The 26,959-nt window shown below is 42.7% G+C and overlaps 1 protein-coding gene across 2 annotated transcripts in view; it reads right to left on the bottom strand.

The window, feature by feature from the left end:
- Window positions 1–26,959, bottom strand: part of GLS2 (glutaminase 2) — a 122,493-nt gene that overhangs the window by 53,180 nt on the left and 42,354 nt on the right. The window contains exons 2-4 of one of the 2 annotated variants that reach the window (XM_068267566.1): window positions 22,105–22,201; window positions 14,239–14,360; window positions 5,970–6,099 (exon numbers count right to left, since the gene is read on the bottom strand). In XM_068267566.1, the coding sequence (XP_068123667.1) occupies window positions 5,970–6,099; window positions 14,239–14,360; window positions 22,105–22,201 (349 nt within the window). The remainder of the gene's footprint in view (window positions 1–5,969; window positions 6,100–14,238; window positions 14,361–22,104; window positions 22,202–26,959) is intronic. The other variant, XM_068267567.1, reaches the window with a different exon arrangement.

Below are 26,959 nucleotides of genomic sequence, written 5' to 3'. Positions count from 1 at the left end.
GTCAATGTACATTTTAATCTACTCTTTTCGCAATAGGATCTTTCTAGCCAGTCACAATAATCACATGATCAAAGAACAGATGAATTGGTTTAGGATCATTCTGTGGGTACTCAGTGTGTTAGCTACAGCTTGGCCCTGCAGATAGATGCACAGCAGAAAAAAAAATGGGCTCAGTAGGTGAATCCACCCAGTCCACACTTCTACTGATTCAGAGGCATTTTTAGCATCCTGACAGATCACTGTCCTGAACATGTCTTGATAAAGAGACCCTGCGAGGTCTCCAAATGCTGGGATTTGGTTCTCTTTATACCACAATAAAATAACCATTAATTGATAAGGTGGAACCGGCCTACAACTCAATTTAGCTTTTGGCACTCCACACTATAGAACTGTTGGCCATACTGGCAGGAGTGCAGGATTGCCTTCTATATGTTCTAAAAAATCTAAATACTCATCTGCTTTAATGAGTCTATTAGACAGCAACAACCATACAATTATAATTATTTTCATCAAATCAGTTTCTGCTTTCTAAGAAAAAGGACCTGCCCCTTTTACCTCAGTTTCTTCAAAGACTCATTAGCTTACCAGTAACCATGATACTTTGGCTACCTGAAATGGATAATTTTGACCACCTTGCTTAAAGAGACTCCGTAACAAAAATTGCATCCTGTTTTTTATCATCCTACAAGTTCCAAAAGCTATTCTAAGGTGTTCTGGCTTACTGCAGCACGTTCTACTATCACCATCTCTGTAATAAATCAACTTATCTCTCTCTTGTCAGACTTGTCGGCCTGTGTCTGGAAGGCTGCCAAGTTCTTCAGTGTTGTGGTTCTGTGATGCATCTCCCCCCTCCAGGCCCCTCTCTGCACACTGCCTGTGTGTTATTTAGATTAGTGAAGCTTCTCTCTGCTCTATTATCTTTTACAAGCTGGATAAATCCTCCTCTGAGCTGGCTGGGCTTTTACATACTGAGGAATTACATACAGGCAGAGCTGTCTGCACTCTGCAGGAAGAAACAGCCTGACACTTCAGTGGAAGATAGCTGCAGGGGGAAAGAAACACACAAATGATCTCTTGAGATTCAAAAGGAAGGGTGTATACAGCCTGCTTGTGTATGGATGTATTTTCTATGTGTGGACATACTGTACATCAACCTACTTCCTGTTTTGGTGGCCATTTTGTTTGTTTATAAACAAACTTTTTAAAACTGTTTTTAACCACTTTTAATGTGGCGAGGAGCGGCGAAATTGTGACAGAGGGTAATAGGAGATGTCCCCTAACGCACTGGTATGTTTATTTTTGTGCGATTTTAACAATACAGATTCTCTTTAAAAACACATCTTCCATTATCAGAAAGAAAAAAAATCTTTCTTGTCTGAAAACCTGATCCCCTGTGACTTTTCAGCATAGCTTCGATGGAGTGTTGTGCAATGATGGTAACCTGCCTGATGGTCAGCTCCATCCACAGCTGTGTCAGCACCCCACAGACAGAAACAGGGCTGATATTGCTCTGCAGTGTCTAGGGCTAGTGTGCAGATATTAGGCTGGCTGAAGGTGCTTCCTGCATTGTGTGACCAAATGAAAAAAATGTATATGTACTCCCCAAAAAGGTAAGGATTTCAGCATGGACTCTTTCTGGAATCGGGCTTGTGATGCTACCTCACCAACCAAGGCCGCTGTCCCCTAATGTTTTATGTCTCTCAGGCGCCCCCCTCCCCGGAGACCATGCAGCTATACTTTACCTGTCTGCCATCCATGCCGAGTTTCTTCTTTGTACTTCCTCATTCCTGCCCCCACGTGGTTGCCGATGTTATAGCACGTTGGACACGTGACCTCACTGCTATATGCCGATAGTCACACAAATGTGGAAATAGGGCATGGACACTCAACACGGACTGTGGACAGGTAAAGCATAACTGCAGGGGGTATGGGGAGAGACATAAAACATTAGGGGGGAGAGTGGCCAGATGGGTTACATTGCGTTCGTGATTATTGTGTGCCTGTTATGCAGCGCAACCGATCGAACATGTGGGCCTGAGATTTTCCAGCATGTCTAATCGATATATGCGGCAAATTTCAGCCCGAAATTGGTCAAATTGTCCATCACACATGCTTTTGGCAGCACAGATTTTCATCAGATTCAATAATTATTGTTCACCAAGTCTACAGATGTATGGCCACCTTAACTATACAGCCAAGTTTTTAAAAGGAAAAAAAAAAAAAGTCACCTTGCTTCACAATGCTATAATTACTTCAAGCAGTGGAGCTAAACAAGTAATATGATGGCATAGTGCTCTATCCACTCATTACACACGGATAAGTAATCTAATCTAACCCCCATGCTGATAAATCTGTTTGCATGCAATGTAGTCTGAAGGCAAACATCTTTATGTAGGTTGCTTTTAATTCACTGGATATCATTTTTAGTTCACAGAGAAAACAATACATAAGAATAAAGTCTTATGTCTAAAAATTGTTCTTTGATCATGTAACTACTTGACTAGTGACGTTGTTGAAAAGATTTGCCGCTTCCACACACTGACATTGCAATAACTACCAACTATGGTAATTAAAATACTGTGCAGCCAAGCATAAACAACACTATGCACGGCATGTCCACATTCAGTAGAACAATGTCTTGGCTAACTGCACGATATCTGCCCAACAGTCGTCTGATATTGGTCGCTTGTCATGTTGTTTGGCTACATTTTTGCTAACAATTGTTGTCCAATGCCATGAAATCTGTTGTTGAGTGTGTGTATGAGGTTTTAGAGGCATGCATACATGATTAGATGGTTCTTAATAAATTAGACATAATAAACATATTGAATCTTACGAAAAACTAGGCCAGGCTTTCTCAATCAGGGTTCCCCCAAACCCCAGTGTTCCTTTAGTACTCTACAGGGGTTACTTGGCATTTTCCCCTATAGTGGGGGGGGGGGGGGGGGGAGTATGAAAGGGCACATTAAAATAGGGGATACTGTAAAAAAAAAAAAAAAAAAAAACCATTAAATTGGGGGTCAAAATAATAAGTATATCAATAAAAAGCACCAGAATAAGGAGACAGTATAATGAGGGACACTGTAACAGGGGGTAGTGAAATAAACAGCCACACCTACTTTAAAAATCCATGCCTCTTGCAAAATAAATGCAGGGTTCCTTGAGATCTAAACATTATTTGCAGGGTTCCTCAAGGTTAAAGGGAACTAAGCACCCTTTCTTTCACTGGAAATTATCCTGGTATAGAAGCTACCATGCACCCCCTCTCCCCTTTTCCTTATTTACAGAAGTCAGAAATGCTATCTTGACACATTCACTCTAGATATTCTCTTTGAAGAAACTGTCCTAATTACCCACCCCTCTATTGATGAAAAGGTATTGTTTACTTCTTGCTAATGCCTACAATAAAACAATTAGCTTCCTGAAATCACTGCTGAAGTAGGCTAATACAACTTCATTGCTAAAGTTTGAATGTAAAATAAAAGGTAAAATGGAAGTTTATTTTAATAATGAGACATATTGTTGGCATGCATTTTTCATGTGCTATTGAGATGCCTTGGGTGCTAAAAATGGTTCACTTTAAAAAAAGGCTAAACTAGGCCATAGCCGGAGCCCTGCGTATTTCATTGAGTGGTATAAAGCTATAGGCAGTGACATTCAGATGAATATCAAGTTACATTTCTACTGACATCTGGTCTAATACTAAGTGGTGTATAGCAGTAACAAGACTAATGAGTAATCAGGAAGCTATTGCTCAGTTATAGTGCACAGAAAATCTAATAACATGTCAAATGGAGAGCAGGAAGAGATGCAAAGTAGATTTATTATGGGTATCAGTACATATACGCAGTACATGCAATAGATAGAAGGAACAATTTGTACTTGTACAATTATGATTTTTTCATGATATGGTTTATGATCAATTTTAAGGGTATACGTAATAAAAAAAGTAACTATTCATTATATTTATTACATTATATGTAACCATACACACTACACTGCAGGTATTCCTGCTCTCTATACGACACATATATAAGGATATTTAAATAACAAAGTTGGGTCACTGTTCAGAAAGTGAGACAGAGTGCACAGGGTATTATCCAAGCTGTTGCTGTGAACAGTGTTAAAGGGACATATAAAGATGGCAGTGCCCATGTACGCAACACCCCCACAAAGACTGCAAGAATCAGCTATGAGAAAGAAATAGAGGATGAGGATGAATGCTGTGTTAACCATCTCCTCAGGATTCACAAAGGACCATACATTATCAGTTAACGTCAGATTTGCTTTAAAGCAGGGCTGTGGAGTCAGTACAAAAAACATCTGACTCCTCAGCTTATGAAACCACCGACTCCAGGTACCCAAAAATTGCTTTGACTAAAGATTGCAGCCCCCACTTGGGCCACACTGAAACATACCAGTAGTTGTTGAAGCGGTATTAAAGAGGAACTGTAGTGTAGTGACAATAACATCATGAATAAAATTGCTTATGTTGTTACAATATTCATTTACAAAGATTTAGTCAGTGTCCATTGTAAAATCTTTTCGCACCCCGATTTAAATTCTGAAATTTCCTGCGATATCTTTAGTCCTGTCAGGTGCAGCCCTGGAGAAAGTTTTTTTTTTCCTGAGAATTACGAAGGTGGTGGAAAATTGGAAGGCAGGGATACATACCAATATACAGCAATACAGTATATAGATATAGGAAGGGTTTCTGATTCTAAAACCAGGAGAAATTACCATAAAAGTGGGTATCCTGAACAACTTACTGCATTCTACTATATGCATACCTCCCAACTCACCCTCTTTTGGAGGGACAGTCCCTCTTTGGGAACCAAATCTCTCTGTCCCACTTTCTTCCTCATTTTTCCCTTTTTCAGGACTCTGTGTAAATATATGTATTGTTCTATAGAAAATGTGTTTAATTGACTCTAAACTTTATTCCCATACTTGAAATTGATAGATTTCTTATTTTCTTATATAAATATAAAGGAAACAAACCAGGATAGAAAGTACCAGAGTGGTTTAAATGATAAAACAACACAATTTTCTTATGAAATCTTTATGGTAAACATAACTAGAGTAGTGACGGGGATGTTGTTAGGGGTGTGGCTTAAGTGTCCCTTTTTCTTATCTCAAAAAGTTGAAAGGTATGCTATATGCCACTACAGTGCCTCTTTGTCAACTGTGCACCTGTACACCTCATACAGACATCTACCTGGGCTGTGGATGCTACACGTAACCACTAAATCACATACTACTCAGCAGCTCTGAATATGGTCTGATATGACACAAGCCAGGATAGCAGTTTCTCATCATTTATAGCAGACAGTTTTAACCAGTATAGGTTAGCTCATGCATGTCCAAACTCTGGCCCGGGGGCCAAATGCGTCCCATCGAGCCATTTCTGGTGGTCCCCAAAACTCTCTGTGCCAGCAGCAGTAACAGCCACTAATTAGCAGCCGCCACTGTGCCATAAGCAGTAACAGCCACTGATTAGCAGCTGCCACTATGCCAGCAGCAGTAACAGCCACTGATTAGCAGCTGCCACTGTGCCAGCAGCAGTAACATCCACTGATTAGCAGCTGCCACTGTGCCAGAAGCAGTAACATCCACTGATTAGCAGCCACCACTGTGCCAGAAGCAGTAACATCCACTGATTAGCAGCTGCCACTGTGCCAGCAGCAGTAACAGACACTGATTAGCAGCCACCACTACGCCAGCAGCAGTAACAGCCACTGATTAGCAGCTGCCACTATACCAGTAGCAGTAACAGCCACTGATTAGCAGCTGCCACTATGCCAACAGCAGTAACAGCCACTGCTTAGCAGCTGATGATGCCCTAGTGATTCAGGCCCATAGAGTCACTACTAAACAGGCAAGTCCACAGCAAGTCTCCTGGTTCAGGTTAAGGAGTTTCTATTTAGTCCAGAAAATGTAACTCATTAGGGACAACACAGAGTGCTTACCTCCCCCTCCTGGTTGTTTCTGGCATTTTCATACAGCCGATTTATGTGTAATGTGAACTGTTCAAAATCTGGGATCACAAACTTCTTGCAGACGATCTGGGTCAGGAGCACAATGTTACTCTGAACGCACCTGTATGGAGAATGCAGATACATTTATAGGTTTTCAAAGACCAGACATTCACAAATGGAATACAAAATAAACAAAAAAATCTGAACATAAAGCTTCCTGTTATAACTCATACAGCAGACTCACACACCTCCACATAATTACAGAAAACATTTTGTCAGTGACACTCTTGTTGCTTACATATTTACAGATGTCAAAACAGTTGTCAACCATGTTTTTCTGATGTTTTTTCAGCATAAATGGATATTGTCAGCTAATGCATTCTTGCTTATAATGCCAAGATGTTCGTATAATTGCCGTGCTAGATTCCCTGCCTTTATTCCCAGCAACAACACTGCTTGCATGATGCTTCTGTAATTCTCTACTGGCTGTTCTGTTGCACTTCTAGATCCCCACAGAAAACAATACCCCGTATGCACTAAATGAACCATATGCACTAATTCCCTAGAATTGGCCCTAGAATGTGATAAAACCAATAGATTATGGGCCTTCTTCAGGAACTAATAGGTCTACTTCTACTTTGGTATCCTTCAAGCAAGGGAAGCCGTAGCGGAAATGTCAGTTTACCGTGTGGGGCGGTGGCATTCCGCTACCACAAACCTCTACTTTACTCATAAGCTAAATGATAAGATAGTCATTGCCATACCAAAAGTATGATATTGCGTTGAGCTATACTAAAGGTACGTATACACGTCCAACTTTTTCAAACAACTTGTTGTCCAATTTGTCGTTTGAACAACAAGTTGGACATGTGTACAAGCTGTCAAGCGACTGATAACTGCCTGTTTGCCCCGTTAGACAAACTGTCATTCAAATAACTTGTACACACACAAGTTGGACGACAAGTTGTTCGAAAAAGTTGGACGTGTGTACGTACCTTTAGGTCCATGCATGTGTAAAAAGGACTTCTAGTTCAAGGCGTTTGATCAGTCATTTAAAGTGGACCCAAATTAAAAATACAAGATTTCAGAAATAAAATCTATTTTCTAAATTATAATAATAAGTAGCAGCCTTTTTTCAGCTGCATGATGACAAATATAAAATATTTTACATTTATTGGAGGAACCCCTCCCTTCCTTTCAAATTGCCGGGACAAAATCTTGCAAACTGGTGGAGTAGATGGTGTCCGGCAATCGAGGAATTGCTAATGGCTGCCCCCAGTATAACCCTAGCTATGAAAAGAGAAGGGTGAAAAGCATGCACTTAAATGATCATAGGTTTGACGGATTGTTTATTTATCTTTGTATGTGTCAGAGTGGTGCAACTAAATATTTTTAATAAAAAAAAATGTTTGGTTTGGGTCCGCTTTAATATAGTCCATTGTTCTATCCAGTCCATTGTCCATTATCACACAGGCCCCGCCAACAGGGTAAAAACAATATTTCTTTAAAATGGATAAAATGAAGTAGGTAGTGGTAGACTTACCCCTCCAAAACAGACACAAAAAATTGCTGTTTTAAGCAAAAATCAGTTTATTTACATACTCCAAACAAGGTGCAAGGAGTTTCGCGGGTATATCCCACTTCCTCAGGCAATAAATACAGTGGTGTGAAAAACTATTTGCCCCCTTCCTGATTTCTTATTCTTTTGCATGTTTGTCACACTTAAAGAGAATCTGTATTGTTAAAATTGCACAAAAGTAAACATACCAGTGCGTTAGGGGACCTCTCCTATTACCCTCTGTCACAATTTCGCCGCTCCCCGCCGCATTAAAAGTGGTTAAAAACAGTTTTAAAAAGTTTGTTTATAAACAAACAAAATGGCCACCAAAACAGGAAGTAGGTTGATGTAAAGTATGTCCACACATAGAAAATACATCCATAAACAAGCAGGCTGTATACACCCTTCTTTTTGAATCTCAAGAGATTATTTGTGTGTTTCTTTCCCCCTGCAGTTCTCATGCACTGAAGTTTCAGGCTGCTCGTTTCTTCATGCAAACAGCTTTGCCTTTGTCTGTAATTCCTCAGTATGTGAAAGCCCAGCCAGCTCAGAGGACGATTTATCCAGCTTGTAAAAGATAAGAGAGAAGAGAGAAGCTGCTCTAATCCTAAATAACACACAGGCAGTGTGCATAGAGGGGCCTGGAAGGGGGAGTTCATAGCAGAACCACAACACTGAAGAACTTGGCAGCCTTCCAGACACAGGCTGACAAGTCTGACAGGGGAAAGATACATTGATTTATTACAGAGACAGTGATAGTACAAAGTGCTGCAGTAAGTTAGAACACATTAGAATAGCTTTTGGAACTTGTAGGATGATAAAAAACAGGATGCAATTTTTGTTACGGAGTCTCTTTAAATGTTTCTGCTCATCAAAAACCGTTAACCATTAGTTAAAGATAACATAATTGAACACAAAATGCAGTTTTAAATGATGGTTTTTATTAGTGAGAAAAAAAACTCAAAACCTACATGGCCCTGTGTGAAAAAGAAATTGCCCCCTGAACCTAATAACTGGTTGGACCACCCTTAGCAGCAATAACTGCAATCAAGCGTTTGTGATAACTTGCAACAAGTCTTTTACAGCGCTCTGGAGGAATTTTGGCCCACTCATCTTTGCAGAATGGTTGTAATTCAGCTTTATTTGAGGGTTTTCTAGCATAAACTGCCTTTTTAAGGTCATGCCACAACATCTCAATAGGATTCAGGTCAGGGCTTTGACTAGGCCACTCCAAAGTCTTCATTTTGTTTTTCTTCAGCCATTCAGAGGTGGATTTGCTGGTGTCTTTTGGGTCATTGTCCTGCTGCAGCACCCAAGATCGCTTCAGCTTGAGTTGACAAACAGATAGCCGGACATTCTCCTTCAGGATTTTTTGGTAGACAGTAGAATTCATGGTTCCATCTATCACAGCAAGCCTTCCAGGTCCTGAAGCAGCAAAACAACCCCAGACCATCACACTACTACCACCATATTTTACTGTTGGTATGATGTTCTTTTGCTGAAATGCTGTGTTACTTCTACGACTGATTTAACAGGACACGCACCTTCCAAAAAGTTCAACTTTTGTCTCGGCGGTCCACAAGGTATTTTCCCACAAGTCTTGGCCATCATTGAGATATTTTTTTAGCAAAATTGAGACGAGCCTTAATGTTCTTTTTGCTTAAAAGTGGTTTGCGCCTTGGATATCTGCCATGCAGGCCGTTTTTGCCCAGTCTCTTTCTTATGGTGGAGTTGTGAACACTGACCATAATTGAGGCAAGTGAGGCCTGCAGTTCTTTAGATGTTGTCCTGGAGCCTTTTGTGGCCTCTCGGATGAGTTTTCTCTGCGCTCTTGGGGTAATTTTGGTCGGCCAGCCACTCCTGGGAAGGTTCATCACTGTTCCATGTTTTTGCCATTTGTGGATAATGGCTCTCACTGTGGTTCGCTGGAGTCCCAAAGCTTTAGAAATGGCTTTATAACCTTTACCAGACTGATAGATCTCAATTACAGTACTTTTGTTCTCATTTGTTCCTGAATTTCTTTGGATCTTGGCATGATGTCTAGCTTTTGAGGTGCTTTTGGTCTACTTCTCTGTGTCAGATAGCTCCTATTTAAGTGATTTCTTGATTGAAACAGGTGTGGCAGTAATCAGGCCTGGGGGTGACTACAGAAATTGAACTCAGGTGTGATAAACCACAGTTAAGTTATTTTTTAACAAGGGGGGCAATCACTTTTTCACACAGGGCCATGTAGGTTTTGAGTTTTTTTTCCTCACTAAATAATAAAAATCATCATTTAAAACTGCATTTTGTGTTCAATTATGTTATCTTTGACTAATAGTTAACGGTTTTTGATGAGCAGAAACATTTAAGTGTGACAAACATGCAAAAGAATATGAAATCAGGAAGGGGGCAAATAGTTTTTCACACCACTGTAGGAGCATATCACCAATGAGGACCGGTACGTAGCCTGGCACCTCTGCGTTTTTACCCTGTTGGCGCCTCTGTACTACTATTGCAGTTGTTTCCACCCCTGGTGGAGGGGAATTCTTCTTTTTTCCCAATCTACAGAGAGCGACGTCTTAATCCTGAGTGGGGACAGGTCTTATCTCCTCACCTGCCTTCATAGCGGTTACCTGGACGGTAACCCTTGTTTGTGAGTATAACCTACCTATAATTACCTTCCATACCCAATTTACAGTACATACTTTGGCGTAGCTTTGGAGCGGTGGGCCCCGATGCAAGTTTTACAATGGGGCCCCCCAAGCACTCTATACATAACAACTGATACGGTGCACCAAAACCTGCTAAGGACAACTACAGTGTCAGAGGTGCATGAAAGGGATTTTGTTAATGATTTGTTAATGATTACCACTATTCAAAGTGTCTATAGAAGTGATTATTACCAGCACAGGACCAATAGAGAGCTAATACTGCAGTTGAGGGAGGGCCCTTTGGGGCCCCTCTGGCCGAAGGGCCCCAATGCGGTCGCTACCGCTGCAACCCCTATTGCTACACCCCTGCATACTACACTATACTGGGCTCTCAGCATCTTCCCTTAAATTGTCCATTATCAAGTTGGTTAAATGACATGCAAATTAGGTAAATTAGTATATATGCCGCTTTGTTGGCGAGTGTGTACTTGACGTCTGAACGACTTGTTTGCAAATGACAAGTTGGACAACAAGTTGTTTGAAGAAGTTGGACGTGTGTATGCACCTTTAGGGCCGGAGCTACCATAGGAAAAAATGGGCAATTGCCCCAGGGCCCCAGAGCCTGTAGGGGCCCCCAAGTTGTCCCTCCCCCATCTTAACTGTTGCTCCCCAGGGACTCTGCAGAGTCTGTTAAGTTGGGAGTTGATTGGGGGAGGGTCAGCAGCCAGCTCAGGAGCCCAGGAGGGAAATTTGGCTGCAACAAAGGGCCTCTAATGACGCTTTTTGGTTCGGGGGGTGTCTGTTGGGGGGCCCCCAGGCTAATTCTGCCCCAGGGCCCAATTGTTACTTGAACCGGCCCTGACCTTTAGCTGTGTAAATGCAGAATATCTCCTGCTTCATCAAGGTAGAAGGCAGAGAACTTTCTCTTCTTCTTGACTTGTCAGCAGCATTTGATACTGTGGACCATGAAATACTAATCCAGCGACTGAAGAATTACTGTGGCCTAAGGGGTACTGTTCTTAGCTGGTTTCAGACCTTCCTATCTGGCAGGACACAGCAAGTATGTCTGGGCACACACTACTCTAATCCAGTGCCACTTGCCTATGGAGTTCCACAGGGTTCTGTACTATCACCATTACTCTTTGCAGTCTACATGCTCCCACTGGGCAAAATAATCCAGAACTATGGTTTAGGATACCATTGTTATGCAGATGACACACAACTGTATCTGTCCTTCAAGCCTGGCACCCAAGACCCATCAGCATCCATAAATGCGTGTCTAGTGGATTTACAAAATTGGATGAACACCAGCTGGCTGAGGCTGAACTCTGACAAAACAGAGGTGTTGGTGGTAGGTGGTCCACACATGATGGATAAAGTTCAAAACGCTCACCACCTCAAACTAGCAATTGGGGGAGATACTGTACAGTATAAAGACTCTGTGCGAAACCTTGGGGTGATCCTGGATGGAAATCTAAAACTCAGACAGCAGGTATCAGCTGTCGTCAAGTCTTCCTTCTTCCATCTAAGAAATATAGCAAAAATAAAACACCTAATCCCAGCTGAAGACCTACCTGCCCTGGTTCACGCATTTGTATCCTCCCGCCTAGACTACTGCAACGCCCTGTTAATCGGATCTACAGATAAGGTTCTGCGCCCCTTACAGCTAGTACAGAATGCTGCAGCCAGACTCCTAGCTAATGCCCCCCGCAGCTCACACATCACCCCAGTACTGCAAACTCTTCACTGGTTGCCAGTAAAATGGAGAATCAATTTTAAGATCTGCCTGCTGACATTCAAGGCTCTACACCACATGGGACCCAAATACATAGCGGATCTATTGGAACTTTATGCCCCTCCACGCACCCTCCGCTCTGCCAACAAGATGAAGCTGGTTATTCCCAGGATACACTTAACATTTGGTGCTCGGGCCTTTTCCTATGCAGCCCCTACTCTATGGAACTCACTTCCACAATCAGTACGAGAGGCTCCTTCTCTGGACAGCTTTAAAAAAAGGCTAAAAACTCACCTCTTTTCCCTAGCCTTTGAGACTGCATAATGCAGGGTCACAGCGCTTTGAGTCCCCAGGGAGAAAAGCGCTATATAAATATTATTGTTATTGTTACTTTGATTGCACAGCAATTACTTTATTACAAGACAAACTGATAATTTGGCCTGAAACTGTCAATGTTATCAATTAGCTTCAGTGAAGTGTAAATATGCCTTCGATTGACATTAGAGCAGTCTTTTTAGGTTTTCTATTAATTTTTTTTATGTGTTTTCAAGTAAAAAAAATGAATTTTGTGAATTTTGAGTTTCATACCAAGAAAGCATCAACTGCAGAAAGTAAGAAATCAATGTTACATTTCTTGAATACATATTACCAACACAAATATTTATTGATCCAGGTTAGTAAATTATAGGAAATGGTATTTTGAAACTATGCTTAGAGCAAAACCAGGATGATGTACCTGTGACAAATTCTTTGAAATTCCTAAGGCTAGGTTCACAGTGGCCAGTTGCATAACTCAAGTGTTATAATGACTGTGAACTGCTATAGAGACTGGCCATAGACTTTAATACAAAGCCTGCATGCAGCGATGTTAGAACAACAACATCCATTATTGTGAACAGGCCTATAGGATTGTATGGGCAGTGAGTTGACATGCAGAATTTTTCTGCAACGCAACTGACCACTGTGAAAAGGGCCTAAGACCTTGTTCACACTATACAAAAGAGGTGCACATTTCAGCAACGCGTATAGTGTGCGATATGCAAAATCATCAGAAGTGCATATATTGCACTGTCTGATGTTCACACTTTTTGCACTGCTGCTTGCAGTTCTGTCAAGGCTAACTCAAGCCAATGCATAGCAACGTGTGTGATCGTGTGCATTGCATTTTGAACGCATGCCTTTGTGCATTTGCTAATGTGAACGAGGCCTAAATATGTCTGAAACACATAGACCACTTACTAATGTCATATAACATTCTATATTACACCATTTTATGTAGCTTACAATGTGTATAATAAAAGTTACAAATAAAAAGAACAGAAACATTAGAAGGGTAATTTACTAAGTATTCATTACTGGTAGGTTCTCCAGGCTATAAATACTGAACAATCTGTCTTCATATTCGCTACCTTTGAATGGAGAGATGACACTGTACAAGCTAACAAATCAGTAGCAAAGTCATCGGTGGTGGGATTGATTTACCAGAACCTAGAAGCAGGAAGAGAAATGCGATTGGCTCCTTCAGTGCTGAATAAAATAAGCGGAGCGATCTTTGGACTTTTATGAATGGAAAAAAAACCATGGACAGTATTGAAGGATTCAAAAGCGGTTTATGAGTATTGATGAATTTACCCAAGTGTTTGTTCCCTCATGTGATCTGCTCTTCACCTGATACTGTATATACATCCTTTCACTATTCAGGATCAGGACCAGTATAGCGATTTCTCTTTACTGCATCTGAGCCACACTTTATGGCAAAAAGGAATCTCTATCATCTCAGCTGCATCAGTAGAGGTGAATTATCTGACCTAGGGCTGATCCAACTACAAACCTAGAAACTTTGGCTTGCAAAACCAAATTTCTCACTGCTGTCATTTTGAGGCCAGCGGTCTTGTCACAACATGCAGGTCCGCTGACCACGCTGGGCTGGAGTATTCTTGTGAACACAGGTTCTTGTAGCTGGAAGCCTCATCAAACACTGCTGGGGAGAACCCGTGTGGGCTACTCAGATTAAGTAACTTACATGATATCAAATAAGCAACATTCACTGCAGCCCACACATGTTCTCAGTACAGTTACCGTATGTCCGTACAAGGACAAAGTTCCTCTATTAGTCTTACCGTGATTTGGTGACTTATTTTAATAACGTCTATGCATTTTATAAGCAAAATTAGATCTGCATCACTCTAATGTATAATAGAAATAACACATTGCCATCCTTACACTATTTAAAATAATGTAGCAAATAACTTATGAGCAACAATTAAGTTCCACCTTCCCCAGCATTCAGATTTTCAGTTAGAAAGAAAGGTTCTAATATACTCATTGTATTACTTCTGAAAGATCTCTAGGTCCATGGTGGCTCCCATCATAGACTCGTGTACTGTCTGATGCAGAGTGTCCATGCAGTCCTTCAGCCTGGGGTCTGATGTCAGCAATCCATTGGATTTCAGTGTCTGTAACATTAAACAAGACATACATCTCAAATCAGTTTCGTGGACACTTGTAAACATAGAAGTATCATTGAGACTTTTCTCATAACATCCATAAAATATAATGGGAAATCAACACTTTAGATCTATGAAGATGATGGATCTCCCTATTTCATCGGCATGCTCTACTGTTAATATTCATGGTGATGTCTAAAGATGTACTCCATCAATGTGACTACATCTCCAGGCCGGGAGACGTAATCACATTGATGAACTACATCTCCTGGCATAGATTGTGGTGGCTGGGGCAGCGCAATATCAGCACGGACACTTCAATCTCCAGCAGATGTGGGAGGGATAAGCCAAATGAAGGACTGCATACACACGGGAGGGGGAGTAGGGGTGAGGGAGGGAAAAGTGAAGGAAAGACCACAAGTTGGGAAAGGAAATGAGAGAAGGGCAGAGGGAACAAGATGGGGAAGAGGGTAGGGGAAAAGACAGAAATAGAGCACAAGATAGGAGAGGAAAAGCATGTGATGGGAAGGAAAGTGAAAAGAGTGGAGGAGGAAAGGAGACATTTCACATGTCACAGTGGAGTGGCTAAGAATGGGCACTTTTCCGTCAAGCATACACTCTACCTTAGGCCAGTTCACTTTTGACCTCTGGCCAAGTTGTACTTCCTACCAGATAACTTAAAACCCACTGCCTCTAGGTGTGATTATTGTATACTACCCACCTCTTGTTCCATACCTTTCCTTTAGATTTTAACCACTTGAGGACCTAGGGCTTTACCCCCCTTAAGGACCGGCCACTTTTTTTCCATTCAGACCACTGCAGCTTTCACGGTTTATTGCTCGCTCATACAACCTACCACCTAAATGAATTTTGGCTCCTTTTCTTCTCACTAATAAAGCTTTCTTTTGGTGCTATTTGATGGCTGCTGCGATTTTTACTTTTTATTATATTCATCAAAAAAGACATGAATTTTGGCAAAAAAAAAGATTTTTTTTTAACTTTCTGTGCTGACATTTTTCAAATAAAGTAAAATTTCTGCATACATGCAGCGCGAAAAATGTGGACAAACATGTTTTTGATAATAAAAAAAAACCCATTCAGTGTATATTTATTGGTTTGGGTAAAAGTTATAGCGTTTACAAACTATGGTGCAAAAAGTGAATTTTCCCATTTTCAAGCATCTATGACTTTTCTGACCCCTGTCATGTTTCATGAGGGGCTAGAATTCCAGGATAGTATAAATACCCCCCAAATGACCCCATTTTGGAAAGAAGACATCCCAAAGTATTCACTGAGAGGCATAGTGAGTTCATAGAAGATATTATTTTTTGTCACAAGTAAGCGGAAAATGACACTTTGTGACAAAAAAAAAAAAGTTTCCATTTCTTCTAACTTGCGACAAAAAAAAATAAAATCTGCCACGGACTCACCATGCCCCTCTCTAAATACCTTGAAGTGTCTACTTTCCAAAATGGGGTCATTTGTGGGGTGTGTTTACTGTCCTGGCATTTTGGGGGGTGCCTAATTGTAAGCACCCCTGTAAAGCCTAAAGGTGCTCATTGGACTTTGGACCCCTTAGCGCAGTTAGGCTGTAAAAAAGTGCCACACATGTGGTATTGTCGTACTCAGGAGAAGTAGTACAATGTGTTTTGGGGTGTATTTTTACACATACCCATGCTGGGTGGGAGAAATATCTCTGTAAATGACAATCTTTTGATTTTTTTTACACACAATTGTCCATTTACAGAGATATTTCTCCCACCCAGCATGGGTATGTATAAAAATACACCCCAAAACACATTGTACTACTTCTCCCGAGTACGGCAATACCACATGTGTGGCACTTTTTTGCACCCTAACTGTGCTAAGGGGCCCAAAGTCCAATGAGTACCTTTAGGATTTCACAGGTCATTTTGCGGAATTTGATTTCCAGACTACTCCTCGCGGTTTAGGGCCCCTAAAATGCCAGGGCAGTATAGGAACCCTGCAAATGACCCCATTTTAGAAAGAAGACACCCCAAGGTATTCCGTTAGGAGTATGGTGAGTTCATAGAAGATTTTATTTTTTGTCACAAGTTAGCGGAAATTGATTTGGTATTGTTTTTTTTCACAAAGTGTCACTTTCCGCTAACTTGTGACAAAAAATAAAATCTTCTATGAACTCACCATAGTCCTAACAGAATACCTTGGGATGTCTTCTTTTTAAAATGGGGTCATTTGTGGGGTTCCTATACTGCCGTGGCATTTTAGAGGCCCTAAACCATGAGGAGTAGTCTGGAAATCAAATGCCGCAAAATGACCTGTGAAATCCTAAAGGTACTCATTGGACTTTGGGCCCCTTAGCACAGTTAGGGTGCAAAAAAGTGCCACACATGTGGTATGTGGTATCGCCGTAGTATAATGTGTTTTGGGGTGTATTTTTACACATACCCATGCTGGGTGGGAGAAATATCTCTGTAAATGACAATCTTTTGATTTTTTTACACACAATTGTCCATTTACAAAGATATTTCTCCCACCCAGCATGGGTATGTGTAAAAATACACCCCAAAACACATTGTACTACTTGTCCTGAGCACGGCGATACCACATGTGTGACACTTTTTTGCAGCCTAGGTGCGCTAAGGGGCCCAACGTCCTATTCACAGGTCATTTCGAGGCATTTGTTTTGTAGACTACTCCTCACGGTTTAGGGCCCCTAAAATGCCAGGGCAGTATAGGAACCCCACAAGTGACCCCATTTTAGAAAGAAGACACCCCAAGGTATTCCGTTAGGAGTATGGTGAGTTCATAGAAGATTTTATTTTTTGTCACAAGTTAGTGAAAAATTACACTTTGTGAAAAAAAACCAATAAAAATCAATTTCCGCTAACTTTTGACAAAAAATAAAATCTTCTATGAACCCGTCATACACCTAACAGAATACCTTGGGGTGTCTTTTTTTCTAAAATGGGGTCACTTGTGGGGTTCCTATACCGCCCTGGCATTTTACGGGCCCAAAACCGTGAGTAGTCTGGAAACCAAATGTCTCAAAATGACTGTTCAGGGGTATAAGCATCTGAAAATTTTGATGACAGGTGGTCTATGAGGGGGCGAATTTTGTGGAACCGGTCATAAGCAGGGTGGCCTTTTAGATGACAGGTTGTATTGGGCCTGATCTGATGGATAGGAGTGCTAGGGGGTGACAGGAGGTGATTGATGGGTGTCTCAGGGGGTGGTATGAGGGGAAAATAGATGCAATCAATGCACTGGGGAGGTGATTGGAAGGGGGTCTGAGGGGGATCTGAGGGTTTGGCCGAGTGATCAGGAGCCCACACGGGGCAAATTAGGGCCTGATCTGATGGGTAGGTGTGCTAGGGGATGACAGGAGGTGATTGATGGGTATCTCAAGGTGTGATTAGAGGGGGGAATAGATGCAAGCAATGCACTGGCGAGGTGATCAGGGCTGGGGTCTGAGGGCATTCTGAGAGTATGGGCGGGTGATTGAGTGCCCTAGGGGCAGATAGGGGTCTAATCTGATGGGTAGCAGTGACAGGGGGTGATTGATGGGTAATTAGTAGGTGTTTGGAGGAGAGAACAGATGTAAACACTGCACTTGGGAGGTGATCTGATGTCGGATCTGCGGGCGATCTATTGGTGTGGGTGGGTGATCAGATTGCCCGCAAGGGGCAGGTTAGGGGCTGATTGATGGGTGGCAGTGACAGGGGGAGATTGATGGGTGGCAGTGACAGGGGGTGATTGATGGGTGATTGACAGGTGATCAGTGGGTTATTACAGGGAAGGACAGACAGATGTAAATAATGCCCTGGCGAATTGATAAGGGGGGGTCTGATGGGAATCTGAGCGTGTAGGCGGGTGATTGGGTGCCCGCAAGGGGCAGATTAGGGTCTGATCTGATGGGTAACAGTGACAGGTGGTGATAGGGGGTGATTGATGGGTAATTAGTGGGTGTTTAGAGGAGAGAATAGATGTAAACACTGCGCTTGGGTGGTGATCTGATGTCAGATCTGCGGGCGAACTTTTGGTGTGGGTGGGTGATCAGATTGCCCGCAAGGGGCAGGTTAGGGGCTGATTGATGGGTGGCAGTGACAGGGGGTGATTGATGGGTGATTGACAGGTGATTGACAGGTGATCAGGGGGGGATAGATGCATACAGTACATGGGGGGGAGGGGTCTGGGGAGAATCTGAGGGGTGGGGGGGTGATCAGGAGGGAGCAGGGGGCAGGGGGGGATAAAAAAAAATAGCGTTGACAGATAGTGACAGGGAGTGATTGATGGGTAATTAGGGGGGTGATTGGGTGCAAACAGGGGTCTGGGGGGTGGGCAGGGGGGGGGGTCTGAGGGGTGCTGTGGGCGATCTGGGGCAGGGGGGGAAAAATCAGTGTGCTTGGTGCAGACTAGGGTGGCTGCAGCCTGCCCTGGTGGTCCCTCGGACACTGGGACCACCAGGGCAGGAGGCAGCCTGTATAATACACTTTGTAAACATTACAAAGTGTATTATACACTTTGTATGCGGCGATCGTCGGTTTAACATCCCGCCGGCGCTTCCGTATAGCCGGCGGGATGTTGCTGCGGGTGAGCGGCGTCAGAAGCCGGCGGAGGATCGCGTCACGGATGACGCGATCGCTCCGCCCATGCCCTTACAAGGACCGCCGCCTCTGTGGGTGAGCCGGTCCTTAAGGGCTCCACTTCCCGGCCGCCCCTGTGCGTTAGGCGGTCGGGAAGTGGTTAAGCTCGCAAGGGCAGGGTTCTCTCACCCTTTTGTGTTTTGTTACACATTCATTCATATTAATTCTGTCACTGTTATTAGTGATTCTGTACTTTGTACTGATTCTGTATTTTGTAACAATTCTGTATTTTGTATACTGGTGTATATCATCATCATCATTATTATTTTGTACCCCATGTTTGTTTCTTACTTTGTACAGCGCCACGGAATATGTTGGTGCTTTATGAATCAATAATAATAATAAATCGGGCAGGGCAGGCTGAGACAAAGCATTCCGCAGCAGCAGCTGGCAAGTCCGCTGATCTTCCCTATATTGCAGCTGTTTGTTTACTTACAGGTCAGTGTGATCTGTTTCATAATGACCCGTGTGTGGAGCTTCTGTTGACCGCTGGCCTGTCTGCCCACCCTACAGATCATCAGCAGTGTGGTGTGACTCACTGTGATAAGAGAGTGAGCAGTGCCCAGTGATGACTTCCTGTATACAGCTGCTGTCACTGGGCACTGCTCACTCTCTCATCACTGTGAGCCGCCACGCCACTGATGATCTGCAGCTCTGTGTACGCAGAGCAGCGAGTGAGGGGAGCTGTGAAGGAGAGGCAAACAGGGCAATAGGTCACTGTCATCATGTGGGCGGGCAGACGGGCCAGCGGCCAGGCAGCTGTACGAAGAAGCACCACACACAGGTAATTAAGAAACCGCTGCTCTACTGTCACCAAGCCCCACGCTGATCTACCAGCTCAAGCCACGGCCTATGTGGCCTGCCCACAAATCTGGCCATGGGAGCAGCCCTCCGAAAGTCATTACACGCTTGCTGCCCTGACAACAGCCCACTTTTTTTTTTTTTTTTTTTACAAACCTTAGGTTGAGATGTCTGTGTGACCTACAATCTGGTTTATACAGCTGCTAGAGAAAAATAAATAATGAACATTTAAACTTTTCAGCGCTCTTTTTTTATCAGTAGTGTTTGATCACCTACATAAAACCAAATTCGCTTCTATTTACCCCTCTGGAGTGCACCTCTGTACTGGACTTATAAAAAGTGGACACAAGCAGGTTCTAGCTGAGGTGCACAGTGAGCACTTTTCGATCCATCAGCACTATGTTTGCACTTTTAAAAAATCTCAATTGCAGCAATTTTGCTGAAATATTGCCACAAATTTAATGCAAGTAAATGGGGGTGTTTTTAAATATGGAAACACAGCGCAGACGGGTCAAAAAGTGCTCTGCAGTGTGGGCTTAGCCCAAAGGGCCAGTCTACGTGGCCGGCCGCCAGTGGGTTGTTTAGCTCATGCTAAATGCTTTTCTGCTACTGAGCAAAAAAAACATTTGACATTGATTTATGCTTTTCGTTGACATATCGCATTTTGAGCCCCTACATGGAGCAACAAACACAGCAGGTGCTAGAAGCTACACACAGCATCTCAGAAAACTCGATCAACCACAGCGTGAACGCAAGCAACGCTAAATGCATTGATATGATCACTTCCATTCATCTCAATGTGGGATGTGGGGGATCCCATCAGTAAACTGTAGGGAAAATCGCCCGCAGCCTTCCCTCCGTCTGAACCGCCCTAAGTGGAGTACTATATGTATCAATGTATCATGTCATGTGTGAATTTAAGCACCCTCTATGAAATGATTCAGTCTCCTCCCCTCTCACTCAACCAAGTAGATGTTAAAGATTTTGTCCCTTTATATTTTAGTGTAGATGGATGCTTCCAGGCATGCAGTTAGACCTGGTTCACACATAAATCTGCACATTTCCTGTCAGTTTTGCATCCATTTTTTATGGGCTAGTTCACATTGGAGGCTGAACAGTGATCGGGTCCATGATCGCGATTCAGCAGACAAAATCTCTCTTTTTACTGTGATTTGCGCTCGTGATTCCCGTTCAATAGAACGAGAATCACAACGCGATCGTCCCCAAAGCAATGCATGCAGCGCAGTGTCAGACTGGGAGATGGTAAAGCTGAGGAAATCCACGTGCTGGCCAAGCAGCAGTAATCAGGGGTTGCTGCTCACAGATAAGACTTGCTGCAGGTTTCTATTAGGAGTGATAACACAGGGTTACTGCTGCTTGGCCAACACCTGGATTTCCTCAGTTTTTCCACCTCCCATTCTGACACTGATGCAGCGAGTTTGCAATTGCTCGCAATCGCTGCAGTGAGAATGTATCCATAGGGATACATTAGCAGCAGGACTTTGCTGATCGCCGGTGTGAACCATCCCTATCAGTTTTACCAGAGTAAACCGGAAATGTGCACCTTTAATGTGTGAACACACCCATAAAAAACATATACAACGCAGATACAAAACTGACAGGACAGGATCAGACCAGACCTGAAATTTACACCTTTTATGTGTGAACACAGCCATAGAAACACATACAAAACTAATGCCAACTGTCAAAAACTGACAGGACTGGACACTGGCGTAACTATAGCCTCCGCAGCCCCTGTCTATGTTGGCGTGTGTGGGTGCTTCTCTATTCCCATGTGCCTCCCCTATCCCCCTCCACATTCCATAATAGCAATTGCAGAGTGGGCTGCAGCACAAGCAAATATTACCTGTTCCTCCGCCGGTCGCCAGGACTGCTCATCTCCTCTTCACTCACGCGGTGGGCTCCTCGTGTGCTTCACGTGACACTGCAGGCTGGAGAGACGCTAGCGCTCACCACGAGTGAAGAGGAGATTAGCGGTCCTGGCGCCCGGCGGAGGAACATGTAATATTCACTTCTGCTGCAGCCCGCTCTGCAATTGCTATTATGGAATGGGGATCCTGCTGGTGCCGGAGTTCAGCGGGGGGCCCATCCAAAAGTTTGTAGGGAGGTCCATTTATATCTACTTGCTTCCCTGGGACTGGACTCCTTTTTATGTGTGAACCAAGCCTACTGTTATATGCTGAAATGTGCCACTAGTTGTGTGTATTTTACACTGTTAGTACAATCTGCTTCCTGCAAGTACTGATAGGCTTCCACACAGAAGTACCATCTCTTCATCCTAGGTTATCCCTCCAGCCACTTACATTAATAAACTTGTTGACCGGAAGTTGTTCTTGTCCTTCAGATATTGTGTAGAACAGAAGGTTGGTGAGGCGTTGCAGAACAGTGCTGCTGGCAAGCCTAAAACCAAGACAGGAAAGAGAACTGATGTTTATATGCATGCTGTCACATTTTATGATCATGTATTGAATTCCCACACTCAGACGACACTGCTTTACTCCAAGGACATCAACATCACAACTGAGAGAAGAATAAAAGATAAAATGCACGTCCTATTTTCACAGCCAAGGAGTGTCAGGCGTGGTGGAAGGTTAATGTCCATATTAAACAAACAACAATAAGTCACATGGATCCTGGCATGGCAATAAAGCGGTTTCGCACACCAACACTGTTGCAAGCCAGTCCAAGATGACTAGACATAGTGCTTGTTTTGCAGGTAGCCTCACAGAGGGATATCCAGGATTGGCACAGCTACTTACTTTGTTTAGATATCCACAACCGCCTGAACTGCTGGAGAGCAGTGACTGATAGGTCCAGAACGATAAGGAATAGGAATGGTGTATGCAAATTTGTGCTCTGGAATAGAGATCCATGAGTTGCAAATATTTCAGTACAGACAGAGCTATCGGTACGGCAGCCATAGGGGGCCCAGCGCTATAGAGGGCCCAGACCTCATGCCCTACCTACCTCTGATACAAGACAACCCCCCCCCCCCCCACCAAAGCAGTTGTTTATGTGGTCACACTGCTTATGGGTGGGTAGAGTCATGGTGGCCGCAATGTTGAGGAGTGGTCATGGTGGCCACACTTATTACAGTGGGATGCAAAAGTTTGGGCAACATTGTTAGTTGTCATGATTTTCCTGTATAAATCATTGGTTGTTACAATAAAAAATGTCAGTTAAACATATCATATGGGAGACACGCACAGTGATATTTGAGAAGTGAAATGAAGTTTATTGGATTTACAGAAGGTGTGCAATAATTGTTTAAACAAAATTAGGGAGGCGCATAAATTTGGGCACCACAAAAAAGAAATGAAATCAATATTAGATCCTCCTTTTGCAGAAATTACAGAATTTAAACACTTCCTGTAGGTTCCCAATGAGAGTCTGGATTCTGGTTAAAGGTATTTTGGACTCTTCCTCTTTACAAAACATCTCTAGTTCATTCAGGTTTGATGGCTTCCAAGCATGGACAGCTCTATTTAACTCACACCACAGATTTTCAATTATATTCAGGTCTGGAGACTGAGATGGACATTCCAGAACATTGTACTTGTTCCTTTGCATGAATGCCTTAGTGGATTTTGAGCAGTGTTTAGGGTCGTTTGCCTTGTTGAAAGATCCAGCCTTGGCACAGCTTCAGCTTTGTCACTGATTCCTGGACATTGGTCTCAAGAATCTGCTGATGCGGAGTGGAATCCATGCGCCCCTCCACTTTGACAAGATTCCCAGTTCCTGTACTAGCCACACAGCCCTACAGCATGATGGAACCACCACCATATTTTACTGTAGATAGCAGGTGTTTTTTACTTGGAGCACTGTGTTATTTTTCCTCCATGTACAAGGGGCTTGTTATGTGCAAATAACTCAATTTTAGTTTCATCAGTCCATAGCACCTTATTCCAAAATAAAGCTGTCCAAATGTGCTTTAGCATTCCTCAAGCGGCACTGTTTGTGCTGTGGGTGGAGAAAAGGCTTGCTCTGTATCACTCTTGCATACAGCATCCTTTGTGTAAAGTGCGCCGAATGGTTGAACGATGCACAGTGACTCCATCTGCAGCAAGATAATGTAGTAGGTCTTTGGTGCTGGTCTATGGGTCGACTCTGACTGTTCTCACCATTTGTCACTTCTGTCCATCCGAGATATCTCTTGGTCTGCAACTTCGAGCCTTAACTTGAACTGAGCATGTGGTCTTCCATTTCCTCAATATGTTCCTAACTGTGGAAACAGACAGCTGAAATCTCCGAGATAGCTTTCTGTATCCTTCCCTTAAACCATGATGGTGAACAATCATTTAAGAGTTGTTTTGAGACCCCCATGTTGCTACTCTTCAGAGAAAATTAAAAGAGGAGGGAAACTTACCAGTGATCCCCTTAAATACCCTCATAATTGGAATTACCTGTGTAGGTAGGTCAAGGGTCACTGACCTTACCAAGCCAATTTGAGTTCCAATAATTAGTTCTAATGGTTTTGGAAACAATAAAATGACAACAGTGCCCAAATGTATGCACCTGTCTAATTTTATTTAAACAATTATTATGCACTTTCTGTAAATCCAATAAACTTCATTTCACTTCTCAAATATAACTGTGTGTGTCTCCTATATGATATATTTAACTGACATTTTTTTAGCGAAACAACCAACGATTTATACGGGAAAATCATGATGATTAACAATGTTGCCCAAACTTTCAAATTCCACTGTATATGGTCTCTGGCAGATACGTCTCATCCCCTGGCTGTGGAGGTCAACAATAAGTGATAGGGGGTAGTGAATGTGAACATGGGGGGAGGGGAGCATCAAAGTCTTGCTGGAGGGCACCATTATTGAAGTTATGCTACTGTATTTTGGTTTTGTACACAAACTGCATGGACCTTGAAACTGAGCTAGTAAAGTTGACCAGTTACTGGGACTGGCTTAATTTCAAGTTACATGTCACTTAATGTAAACCTAGACTAATTGCATCTAGTTGTTTATCTTCAGATTTAAAACTTTCCTAATTCCTTTATAATGAAAGTAAGTAAGTCCAGTCTACTATTTATTCCCTTTTTATTTTTATACCCTACAGACATATAATGCAAACCTTCATAGAATACATAACACCACTCACATCTGTCCCAGACTCTAGGACCTCACAGTCTACCCCAGTCATTGACACACTACAACAAGTTTGGTCAGATACCAGTTAGTCTACCACTAGGTTTCTGAGCTGTGAGAGGAAAACAGAGAAAACACTAAAAGAACATACAAATTCCATGCAAGGCAAGAGTTGAAAGGTAAAATTCCCAACCACTTAGTCACCATGAACTCAAGCTTGAATTAAAATAATTCTCTCACATTCTAAAATCATACTGGAAGATATAATGATAAGAATAGATTGTACGCTTGCAAGGGCAGAGGCAACCCCCTAGTGTTTCCTGTTACACTTTTTCAAATGCAAGCCAGCACCATCTTGTAGTATTATAGCTCTTTATTAGTAAAATAGCATGACAGGAATCTTCAACAGCGCTGTTGAAGCTGTTGAAGATTCCTGTCATGCTATTTTACTAATAAAGAGCTATAATACTACAAGATGGTGCTGGCTTGACTGTGGAGTAGTTGCTGGAACGTCTGGAGTGCAGAGACGCTGGAAGCCTTAGCACATCTATGTTTTCCCCTCCTTGGGTGCTTGCTTTACACTGATTTTCGACACTTTTTCAAATGAACATGTACCAGTATTGGTGAGGTTTTCAAACTACAGGTCAATTGTATGTATTTGTACTTGTGTCGAGTCAGGCAAAAATGGCACAGGAAATGTGGGCGCACGAGGCGCAGCCATAGGCCGTAATGGGAATTACGGCAATAGTGGTGCTAAGGCAGTAATTTGGGCGCCGTCTAGAGATGGAGACCAAATTATGATAAAAACAGTGTTTGTTTCCCAGCAGTAGCTGGCAGCCGAATTACGTCTTACCCCACAGTCCATGGCGACCTGGAGGAGGAATAGTAATAAACGCCGCTAGGACTTTTACAGGAGCAGAGTGAGACGTTTTTTCGGCTTTACCCTGCGGCCAAATTTCCCAGTGGCTTAATTACATGTACACACTTGTGTTGATGGGCGTCCTGATTGCACAGTGTGTTGAACTGCTCATGTGTCTGTGCGTCTCATTATTGCATGTTTATGTACATCACGACGGGAGATGTTGGTTCTATGTAATAGAAATAAGAATCAGTTATTTTCTAAGATGGTTTGCTCACATAGGCAGGATTCTTTCTCCTATCCTATCCAGGTATCACCCTTGCTGTCCTATCTACAAGTACATTGTACAAGGTGTGCTATACAAATATGTATTATCTATATTGTGTGCGTTTTGTCATTTTCATTTGTTGTATTATATACTATTTATTTGTACAGCACCAGGGTCTACTTTCAAGCTGCATATATTTGCATACAGAATTTGCATAATCCTGCATCAACTTGGAATTTTTTGCATCTCATTGACCATCCCTAGTTAGCCGGGCCCCACATATAATAACAACAATAAGACCATGCTGTGAGAGCTTTTTTAGGCAATATCCTAAACCTCATGCCAGGAACAAATTGTCAACGGATCCTAATTCCCTAACATCAGAAGTGCTGTCCATCCTCACTATGTAATAAAATAGACATGGATGATCAAACACTGGAGAGTCAGAAGGATTCCATAAAAACTAAAGCCCACCTCATACTTTCAGAGGATCTCACCAATATTGATTATTTACCTGGATACCGCCGTGCAATACTCAATAACCGGTCAGAAGGTCGACCTGACCACTGCCACTGCTAGCTTTGTGCTGCTCAATGCAGTACATAGCTATAGAAAACGTTGCTTGAGTGTTTAATCCAGTGGTCCTCAAACTGTAGCCCACCAAGGCTTTTTCACTGCCCCCCCAACACAAAATGTATACCTTATAGATGGCGGCTAGCTGCACCTTTAAATATCGATGGCCTGCATATAGAATAGCAGTGCTGGCACCACCTATCCACACACGGTAGAAGCCAGCGAGCAGTAATTCGCTGGTTTCCAATCCAGTTCTGCATTAGGTGACACTGCTGTCCAACTGGATGGCAGGTTGTCACCTGGGTATGCTTCAGTGTCTGGTGCACAAAGACGTTCTTCAGGCAACGCATGACTGA

The sequence above is a fragment of the Hyperolius riggenbachi genome, chromosome 2, assembly GCF_040937935.1.
Source record: "Hyperolius riggenbachi isolate aHypRig1 chromosome 2, aHypRig1.pri, whole genome shotgun sequence".
Lineage (NCBI taxonomy): Eukaryota > Metazoa > Chordata > Amphibia > Anura > Hyperoliidae > Hyperolius > Hyperolius riggenbachi.
The sequence above is the reverse complement of the archived record's forward strand: the minus strand, read 5'-3'. Positions and strand labels throughout refer to the sequence as shown.